The 10267-nt window shown below is 53.7% G+C and overlaps 2 protein-coding genes across 2 annotated transcripts in view; one reads left to right on the top strand and one right to left on the bottom strand.

The window, feature by feature from the left end:
- Window positions 1–3591, top strand: part of Aven (apoptosis, caspase activation inhibitor) — a 55434-nt gene extending 51843 nt beyond the window's left edge. The window contains exons 5-8 of the mRNA XM_013014308.1: window positions 1061–1156; window positions 2330–2648; window positions 3285–3408; window positions 3487–3591. Of these exons, the coding sequence (XP_012869762.1) occupies window positions 1061–1156; window positions 2330–2648; window positions 3285–3391 (522 nt within the window). The 3' untranslated portion in view covers window positions 3392–3408; window positions 3487–3591. The remainder of the gene's footprint in view (window positions 1–1060; window positions 1157–2329; window positions 2649–3284; window positions 3409–3486) is intronic.
- Window positions 3592–3659: 68 nt separating this feature from the next.
- Ryr3 (ryanodine receptor 3) overlaps window positions 3660–10267 on the bottom strand; it is a 273574-nt gene continuing 266966 nt past the window's right edge. Inside the window, exons 99-103 of the mRNA XM_013014307.1 lie at window positions 8753–8909; window positions 7756–7820; window positions 7309–7409; window positions 6066–6117; window positions 3660–4525 (exon numbers count right to left, since the gene is read on the bottom strand). Of these exons, the coding sequence (XP_012869761.1) occupies window positions 4430–4525; window positions 6066–6117; window positions 7309–7409; window positions 7756–7820; window positions 8753–8909 (471 nt within the window). The 3' untranslated portion in view covers window positions 3660–4429. The remainder of the gene's footprint in view (window positions 4526–6065; window positions 6118–7308; window positions 7410–7755; window positions 7821–8752; window positions 8910–10267) is intronic.

The raw sequence follows: 10267 nt of genomic DNA, 5'->3' as shown, positions 1-10267 counted from the left end.
TGGAGAGAGGGAGTCCCTGTAAGTGTATTCCAGACCAGGCTGAGCTCCAGAGAGGGTTAAGATGCCTTGAAAGTGTCGTCCCAAGACCAACCCAGGACCCTTGGCTCCTGCTGGGTTGTTTCATTAGATAGAGGCTTTTAAATGAACAAGACAGAGACAGTGCCTGCTTCATGCCTAAAAACGCTGTGTTCAACGCAGAGGCCTGGCATGGGACCTGTCAGGGACTTCCTCCATGCCTTGTTTTGCTTTTCTGAGATAGGATGGGGCCTCAAACTTGTGATCTTTCTGCCTCAGTCTCACAGATGCTGGGTCACAAGAATGTGCTACTCTGCAAGCTCATACATTCTTTTTTAAAAAAATACTTAACCTTTTTCAGATGTTTCCTTTTTCTAGGAGGAAGGACTGTTTTGTGCTCGGGCTTCGGTGTCACCCCAGCAGTTTGAGTTGGTCTTGCACCAAGCGTCTGGGAGACCCCTGGCAGAGCCTGGCCCACTGCCCACACAGGGTGTCTATTCAGAGGCCGGCGAGCCCATTTTTGAGCGGCTTGCTTCTCTAAGGGGCCAGGACACTACACAGAGGTGTCGGGGGCTGGGGGCCTTCGAACTACTTTCTGAAGTCATTTTTGAGGTTCAGCGGGAGAGGAGTCTGGGCACTTTTTCTGTCCTGACCCCGATGTGCCGCTGCCAGACGGACTCTCCCGACTCTGGCTGGGGGAGAGCGCGGCCACTCCGGCCCCTCCCAGGTGGCCCTCAGCCCCACCCCTGCCAGCGCCAGCCATCTGCAGCCTCGGCTAACCGGGAATGGCAGAGCCCTGCAGTTTGCAGCCTTGACATGAAGCTGATCCCCTGCCCAGCTCTGAGAGTGGGCACCGTGCGTCCAAAGGGCAGTTTTGGTTTTGCCAATCTTAATGTGGAAAGAGAAATTATAGCTCAATCGGTGTGATTTACGATCAGACTTACTTCCAGCCAAAGTGACTTATTTACCTGCCATCTTTCATATTCTTTTATTCCCCAAAGGTCATAATGAATCATCTGCTGTTTTCTTTTCTACATATATATAGAATTCAGCACTTTATGTGGATAGTGAGTCACTGGTTCGAGCCCTTCAAGAACTGCCCCTCTCACTCCGTCTCAACGTTGCTGCCGAGCTGGTCCAGGTAAACGGCCCCTCTCCGGCCCCAGGTATCTGCAGCCCAGCCTGAAGCCCAAGGGAGGGGTGCGAGTCCGCCTGGGCATTCCTTCCAGTAAAGCTGAGCATTCTGTATTCAGGCATCATCTTCTCAACTTCAGAGAACAGAGTAAATTTTGGAAGTGGCTCTTTTGTATTTTATGTGAGACATTTTACAGAATCAAATGCAATAGAATTGGAGTACAAAGTCTGGGTATTAATTTGCTCACAATCCTTATGTGCAAGTGTGTGCACGGGTGCCAGGCAGTGGAGGAGGGAGGCGTCAGCCGGTCCCGTGAGTGGTGCAGCAGCCTGCCCTGGGGCACGAGGGTGAAGACCTGGGCTTTACCAGCTGTTTTGAAGGGTGCTGGAGGGAGGGCAGTCACAGAGAATCCTCCCTCTTCTTCCCAGTGTGCATCTCTGATTGCTAAGCAAGATTCCAGACACCCACCGTGGACTGGTTAAAAGCTCTGGGATTAGGTAGAGCACCACACCCCAGTTTTGTCCAGTTCACATCTGTAAACCTTTGAGGTCTGTCCAGGGTGCTGGGAAGTACAGACGGGTTGGTGGCCCCAGAAGAGATGGATGGTTTTTCTGCACTTACCCCACACGAGGCCTCCTCCAGAAAGGCTGTCCTCCTTTCCACAGAAAGGGAAGATGTAGCGTGCTTATAACCAGGCGTCAGCCCCCGGAAGAGGCCCTCACAGCTCCAAAAGACAACCTGTCCTCATGTCTAATGCTGTAGTTTTACCCATTTCTGCGTTTTCAAAAAGTGAAATCAGGTTGTTTGCTTTCGAGTCTGGCACTGTGTAATCCAACAGTATGGCCGCATCCTCTTTCCTTCTTGGGGATTTACACTTACCCGAGTGCTTTCAAAGGCAATGAGCAGGTCTGCTCTGCTCATTTCTTTGTGGCACCTTCTACGATGCCCATGTCTCCTGACAGATTCAGTAGAGCTGTGGCGTGGTTGGTGTTGAGGCCAGTGGCAGGCAGACACCCCAGTGTTTGTGAGGGCCCCGGGCATCTCCCTGGGAGGCTGTCTGAGAACCAATGTCTAGATTCAGCTTCCCACCCGTCACAGCTGGCGGCTCCCTGGACCTCCCTGTTTATGCCACTGTATCGCGATTCCATTTGAAACCTGATTCTTACACTTCTCTTTCAGGCTACAGTTCCTTTAGAGCTTCCTCAAGTGAAACCAAAGAGGAAGGACGATGGCAAGGGAGCAGGGATGCAATTACGGGGCTCGCTCTCTGAGCTGAGGGCCTCTGCTGCTGGCGGTCCCAGGCCCCGGCCCCAGGGCAACGATGGCCCCCAGCTGGGCCCCTCGGGGGCATCGCAGCCAGCGGCAGGCTGCCTGGAAGAGGAGCTAGACCTGCTGCTCAGTTTAGATGCGCCAGTCAGCGCAGGAGGGAGCATCCCGCCGGGCCAGACCTCGCAGGACCTGAGATCTGAGGAAGGGGAGGAGGCCCGGAAGGAGACAGGTAGGTCTCATCCCCCCCCCCGCCCCTGCCTTCGTGGTTCTGACATGCCGTCCGTCTGCACACCCCTGTCTGGGTCTGGCATCAGTCCAGTGCTCATGTCTCTGCTCCTGTGAGCTGACCTTCCTGCTCACTGGATAGCCTGCTACCTGCCCAACTGCAGTATTCAACCTGGAGCTGAAGGTTGTACTTCTGCCATAAGAAGCTTTGAGATACTTGCAGCCCTTTGTTTTTCAGCAGATGACCTTTTAATCCACCAAGCAGGCTGTACACCAGCTGCTTGTGCTGCTTTCTTGGTATAACAGACAACATTAATACGTGCATGCTCTGTGAATCGGTGGGCCACAGGCAATCACCACAGCTAACGCAAGGGTTAATGATGCCCCAGGACCACTGCAAGAGTAGAAAGAACAGGGAGCTGTTGGTCTTTCCACAGGAAGCTTCAGGAAAGAAGAGCCACCCTCTGCCGCACTTCGTGTTTTGTCTGGCTATTACCCGTGTCACTTGAGGGTTACCGTGATAGAGTAATAATTCGGGCTGAATTATACCTGAAGCTAACGCTGGGGAGCATTAGCTCTCGGTGTTGGGACTAATGTGAGGTTGCTCACAAGTACGGCTTTCATCCCCTGCTTCCTGCAGAACCATCTGTGACTGGAGAAAAGAACGCAGACTCTGAGCAGGCAGCTACCCCAAGAAACGTTACTGAGGAAGAGCTGGAAGACTGGCTGGACAGCATGATCTCCTGAGGGATCAGGACGCAAGCGAGGCACAGGCTGCCCCTCAGGACCAGCTGCTGCTCCTTGGAGGCGGAGGAGCGAGTGTGTGAGGCGTGCGGCTTTGTTTCCTGACAGGCGGGATGTCCCAGCATAGCCAGTGCTGCTTACTGAGAGATCGCACACAAAAAACAGGCATGAATGTGGCCACAATAAACACCCTCTGGTTTGTGGACCTTGTTCTTTGTGCCTCCTGTCCCCGTGCCCGCGGTCACCGGAAGTGGTGCGCAGGAGGCTGCTCTGAGTGGTACGTATGACTTTATTGCAGTGGGCACTTCACTTTGAGGAGATTCCACTACTTACAGGGACCATAAAGCACTACTCAATTTTGGCATGAGATTGAGAGTTGTCTGAATTTTCAGTACAGTATTTTTCTTCTAATAACAGCAGTTCAATAAGCTGTTACTGAAAAGAAAATGTATGAATAACCTTCAAGTACAGTTTCATAAAGTAAGAGAGATCAACACGACTATTCAGTGGAACTGTCCTTCTAGAACACAAACATAAAAAACTTGCATAGCTGTATCTAAAGAGGTTTTAAGGCACTTATCGATATTTCACTGTCGACAAAGTGTGGGTTTTCTATTGAACTGCTTAAAAACACTGTTAAGCTGGTTTTGGATACAGTCCCTGGCAAGTACCTTGGGAAAAACTGGACTGTCATTCCCACGGTCTTTTGTAGGTAACTATGGGCGACTTCGGCATGGGAGTTCAATGTTCTGCAGTCAGGACTTCCTCTGGCCCTTTCCTCCACACTGCAGTCCTAACACACTGGTCTCACGAGAGCTGAAAACCTTGAAGGCCTTCAGGTAGCGATCGCTCACATTTTCCTTCAGCGCCTTGACAGGTTATTGCACACAGGCTGTGTCTTTTGCACCGTCATGGATTGTGAACACACACTTCGTTGTGAGGCTGGAAGGGTCACACGTGGATGCGCTGGGCAGCGGTGCGGGGAGGGTTCCATTTTCCTGGAGGGGCTGTGCCGTGCCGCCGTGCTGCCTTCATCCCCTTCTACGCAAGCTGGTCTTCGTATTGCTTACGAAAGCAGTCGCCAGCTGGGAAGAAGTCCCAGCACCTCTCCTGGTACATCTTCCACACGTACGACTCCTGAAAACAGTGTGAGCACAGCCGGTAAGCTAGCCAGCTTGTTTTTGCTGGATGTGGCTCTGCTTAGGAAGGAAAGAGAGGTGACCTTTTGTATGGAGGCCACCACGCATCTTCCACTCTCCTCCTCTCCCCCACTTACCTCAGCCTTTGCCTTTCCCCTCACTAACCCCCTCCACACACTCCTTCCCTCTCCCACGTCGCCATTTTAGACTCTCTGCTCTCCCCTCCTCCTACCCACCTTCCTCTTTACAACTTCCAGTGCTCACGTACCCTTTCTCTCCATCTTTAATCTCCTCTTGTTCATGTCCTCTCGACTTTCCCTCCTCCCTGTCCTCTTTACCACACCTTTTCCTTCTCCTCTGTCTCCTACCATTCCTCACCTCTCCAGCTCCTGCTTTCCCAGTTTCCTCTCCTCACCAGCTCCGTCATCTCCTACCACGCCATTCTGTCTCTTCACCTTCCCTCTCCTCTCACACTCCTTGCCAGTCTCTCCCTTTCCACTTCCCAGTCTCCTTCCTCTTCTCTCGCAGCCTCCTCTGCTCTCCTCAGCCCTTTCCTTCTCCTCTCTACGGCTCCTCTGCTCAGGCTGCTCTCCCTCGGTGGTGTGTGTTCACCTCCCCTCGTCTCCCCTGCTGCTGCCACGCAACCCTGCCCCCCCCCCTTCAAACTCCACTGTCCCGTCTCCTCTGAGTCTGCCGCTCCTCCATCTCCTGTCAACTTCCGTTCCTTCTGCACAGTCGCCTCCCCGCCGCCCTTTCCTCTTGCCTCACTCTCTTGTCTTTTTCCTCCTATCTTCTCTGCTCCCAGTCCTATGTGGTCTGTGGCTACTGCGCCCTCTCTCCACTCCATTCTCTCCTCACCCCTTCCCTCTGCAGGGTCTGATCTTCCCCTTACCACCTCTGCCTCACCTCCCTTCTACTCTTTGGGACAATCTTCTTCTCCTCCTTCTCTCCTTCCCCTCTTCAATCTCTCACCACTCACGTTCCTCCACTCTCTACCCTCTTTCTTCTTGTCTGTCTGCTCTCCCCGTTCCTCTCTTCACCTTCTCCTGTTCCTCATCTCCCCTCCAGTCTTACCCCTCCCATTCTGCTGTTCCCTCCCCTGCACAATCCCCAGTCCAATGCCTTCTCTCTGCTCTCCTTGCTCTCTCCTCTAGACACCCGCCTCCCTTGTCCCCCTCTGCTGAGGCTCTCTTCTCCCTAATCCTCTCAACTCTGCATCTCTCCTTTTCAACTGTATAGTGTCTTCTCCTCTCACCTTACTCTCTGCCCTTCACCTCCTCTCTCCCCTCTTCCTTTATTCTTTACAGTTTGCTCTCTTCCCCATCCTCTCCCTCCCCGGTCTTCTTGTCGGTCTACAGCCCCCTTTTCTGTCTCCCCCCCCCTCTCCTCGACTGTCATCTCCCCTTCCATTCTCTTGCCTCCTCCCCTTCCATTCTCTTGCCTCTCAGGTGTTATGTGCACTCCTTAGTTTCAAGGCTGAACAACCACAGAATGTGACACATGTCTGTTTTGCAGTTAAGGCATTTTTTTTTCCTTACCTGACCCGTGTGCTCTGTTTCATCCTTATTAATTAAATACATCAGAAAGAACCTGGAACAAAGAGGAAAAAAATAGTACTAGATACTTCTCAGATGAACTGAAACAAGGTTCAAAAACCGTATGATACCCTTAAGAACAGGGGAGCATTTCTACTAGATGTGTCTATTTCAAAACCAGAGTCTGCCTGTGGGTAGACCAGACCGACCCTTCTTGGAATGAACAGTAACTCAAAAAAGTAGAGAGCTTTTAATCTCATTAAGTCACTCTTATTCTTCCAGATAGAACATTTTGTTTTGGAGGACAGGGGAGTGAAGGTGTGGTGTTGTGGGAGTCTGCCTGTGACACAGGTGTACCGGGGGCCACGGTCACAGCTCCCACTCACAGACTCAGAGACTGCTTCCTGAGGAGGTGGTGGTGTGCCCTTCAGGGGAGGACTGCGTGGCCAGAAGAGACAGCCGGGGCTCTCCAGGCCCACCACGGCTCTACATTTGTTAGTCTCCCCCTCTAGTTCAAGAATGAGAAAGAAGGCAGGACCAGAATCTTGATCATATTTGTCCTAAGTCACAGAACATGGATTCCTCTCCTGGCCTGCCTTTTACATAATCACCAGGAAGGTCAAGTGAGAGTCACGGGGTCCTGTCACAAGCTGGCTGCTAAGGGAGGTCCCAACCCAGAGGACGGGCGCCCAGGCACTGGCACACGACACACCCGTCCCTCCTGAAGGGCCGGCGGCTGCTCCCTGGACTGACGAGACGTAATGGTGGTGAACACTCCTGGCTGAAGAGAATGTTACAGACACCGCTGGAAGCGGTCTGAATCTAGCAGAAACGCCCAGCCTGGCCACTGTTCTTTGATGACACCAACTTAATACTAAAGAGCAGAGCATATACCCACATATCCTGTAAATTCCATAAGTTCCACAGGAAGCTCAGAGTACAGGACAGGCTCAGAAAACTTCCTGCACAAATGCTTCCCCTAAAAAGACGAAATATTTGCTGTTTATCTACCAGCGGCCACACTGCTGCTTCAACAATGCAGTGTGAAAATACATCCAGAAATACCCCCGGATGGTAGCTAGGACCCTGCTCCGGCAGGAGGTGGTCTGAGGCCAGTTCAGCAGCACGCGGGCAGACCCTTGTCACGGCCACCTGGGGAGCAGGGCCTTTTATAGATGGGTCACAGAGCTGAAAGAGGAGGGGAGGACTCCACCCAGACCCCCCCTTTGGTAACCAGAACACTCACAAGTAGTTGGCTAGGTTGTGCTCTTGTAATGTGTGTGTTTCAAAACCATGAGGAGTCGTATCAAAGTAGTCATTGCCAATGCCACAGATGAAACATTTAGTCTATAAAAAATGAGAAGCAGGAAAGGAATCAGCCATACCAGCGCGGCAGGAGGAAAAGGGTGCCGGTCTACGCACTAGGGGTGACAAGTGTTTTCCTCTTGAATCAGTCACTCACTCCAGAGTCACCCCTCACTCCTGGCCTCGGGAGGGCACCGGAAGGAGGCCGCGGCCGAGCAGGCCTGAGCCGGTGCAGGGCAGCGGGACCCAACCCTGGTCAGGAAAGGCAAGGTGACATGCACAGAAAGCAAAGACTGCTCAGCTTTCTAGCTGGTGTCCTGTTTGTAGCCATGTGTACTCTTTAGGAAATCCGGATAGCCGTGGTGTTAGACTGAGCAGGGAACTTTACCTCCATGTCTTCGCGAACTTGTTCCTGCTGGTCTCTCAGCTCTCCAAACGCGTCGATGATGAGACCTGAGATTGCAAGCACAGATAGATAAAGCACCGTAATGGGCTCAGTGGTCCCTGGGTAGAGGAACTGCCTGACTGGCCCACTGTAAAGCAGAATTAGGTAAACACAAAGAGCCTCTGAGCCAGGCACCAGTGGCTCACACCTGTCATCCTAGCTACTCAGGAGACTGAGATCTGAGGATCACGGTTCAAAGCCAGCCTGGGCAGGAAAGTCCGTGAGACTCTTATCTCCAGTGATCCCCCAGAAAACTGGAAGTGGTGCTGTGACTCAAGCAGCAGAGCGCTCGCCTTGAGCTGAGGGACAGCGCCCAGGCCCAGAGTTCAAGCCCCACAACTGACAAAAAAAAAAAAAAAAGGGGAGGGGGTTTGTATCCTCTAGTACTGACTCCTGACTTGACTCCTCCTGCTCACTCCAGTGCACGACCAGTCTCCACTCAGCCCCCCTCCTGTGCTGCTCAGCTGTCTGTCGTCAGTCTCTGTGATACATAGGCTCTTCCTAGTCTCCTGACCCCTCAGGCTTCCCTGGGCCCAGGCTCTTCCTCCCGGTTTTCACTTCTTAGCCCTCAACACCCCCCTGTCTTCCCAGCATCTCAACCCAAGGTGACTGCGTCAAAGCTCATCATTTGTCTCCATTTCCTGGCCTCTCCCCCAAACATTAGAAAACATGTCACATTCTCCTATTCTCCCCACTGCCTGGGAGACCAAGACAGGAAGGGCTCCGAGGCCCGCAAGGTGACCGGTCCAAGTCGAGGTGGAAGGAAGCGGCCGTGTGGGTTCTCAGGCTTCCCGAACCCGTGTCTGGGTCCACGTGGCTTTGTGCAACAGTAGATGCTCAATAAATGTTTTCCAAATTAGCGAGTAAGTGACCTCACAAACTTGTCTGTGGAACAGTTAGGCCACAGACACAGAAGAGCGTACTTAATTGGCAGCCATACCTTGAATGATGGCCAGCAGGATGACAATGACAAAGAAGAAAAAGGTAATGTCGAAGATAATGCGGTACATTTCATAAGGGTCGCCAGCGGGGTCTTCGATTTCATCGCCGATGCCGCCCCCTGCTCGTACTCCCACGTACATGTGGAAAAGGTAACACTGGGGGAAAAACACAGCGAGTGAGGGGCACGGGTGTGCAGCACCACGGTCAGACTCTCCAGTGGCTCTGGGGCTCTGACCCCGGAGCCCGGGCCTGCGGGGTCAGCAGTGTCCACATCAATCGCTGACCTCTGCTTCTCTGCTTAGTTTGAGGTCTACGAAGACAGGAAGATTATGGTTAAAAACTGTTCATGGCAGGTCTCTAGTCATTAAGAGCGCGTTAGGCCTGGCGGAGATGGCACATGCCAGACCCTGCCTTTACTAGTTCCAAGAGTGCTGGCCTGCTTTTCAGGCTGTGCTGTAAACTGAGGCAGAGCTCTGTCCACTCCTGCATTCCCTGTGTACACGGCAGGGCTTCCACTCAGACTCCCGGGGAGCGTCCCGATGCTCCCACGTCTGCGATCCCTCTGCCGACACCACACGGATGCAGTCACAGAGCGGTGCTGCGGAAGACCGCGGGCAGACGGTCGTGTCAGACTCCTCGTTCCCAAGAAGCCTCGTCAGGCCCGCGAAGCCATTCCAACTCGGAAGCCTCGTCAGGCCCGCGAAGCCATTCCAACTTGGAAGCCTCGTCAGGCCTGGGAAGCCATTCCAACTCGGAAGCCTCGTCAGGCCTGGGAAGCCATTCCAACTCGGAAGCCTCGTCAGGCCCGCGAAGCCATTCCAACTCGGAAGCCTCGTCAGGCCCGCGAAGCCATTCCAACTCGGAAGCCTCGTCAGGCCTGGGAAACCATTCCAACTCGGAAGCAGTGGGATTCAAAATAACGGGGACAGTGCACCTAGCACACGTTCTCCAGCAGTGGTCAGTGCCGGCTTGGGGCTCAGGGTCAGCAGTGGTCAGTACCGGCTTGGGGCTCAGGGTCAGCAGCGGTCAGTGCTGGGCTTGGGGCTCAGGGTCAGCAGCGGTCAGTGCTGGGCTTGGGGCTCAGGGTCAGCAGCGGTCAGTGCCGGCTTGGGGCTCAGGGTCAGCAGGAGGGCACTGCCCTCTCGCCGAGCGGCAGGGCTGTGGAGAAGCCCGCAGCCAGGCCCCGGTCCCTGCTGTCTCCTGGAAGGCTGGAGAGAACTCATTCCTGGCCTACCTCCTCCTGAGGTCAGGTCCTGATAGAGTTGAGGGGTGCTGCTGCAGGGCGCCCTGGGCCTGACCGCACCCGCCCAGCTCCACTCCCTGAGGCCCGGCTGCAGCCCTGTGTGCTCTGAGAGAACCCACTGGCTGGCTGAAGTGATGAAAATGTAGTTGGGCCTCATGACAGATGACCTCCTGTGGGTTCTTCCTTCCCTCCCAGCCTCCACATAAACCACAGAAATCCTGTCTGTCTCTCTGCTCTCTCAGGTGGACGTGCTCGGGGCTGTGTGTCTCC

Source organism: Dipodomys ordii, unplaced genomic scaffold, assembly GCF_000151885.1.
Source record: "Dipodomys ordii isolate 6190 unplaced genomic scaffold, Dord_2.0 Scaffold23, whole genome shotgun sequence".
In the NCBI taxonomy this organism is placed as follows: Eukaryota; Metazoa; Chordata; class Mammalia; order Rodentia; family Heteromyidae; genus Dipodomys; species Dipodomys ordii.
This window is presented reverse-complemented; position numbering and strand designations above follow the sequence as displayed.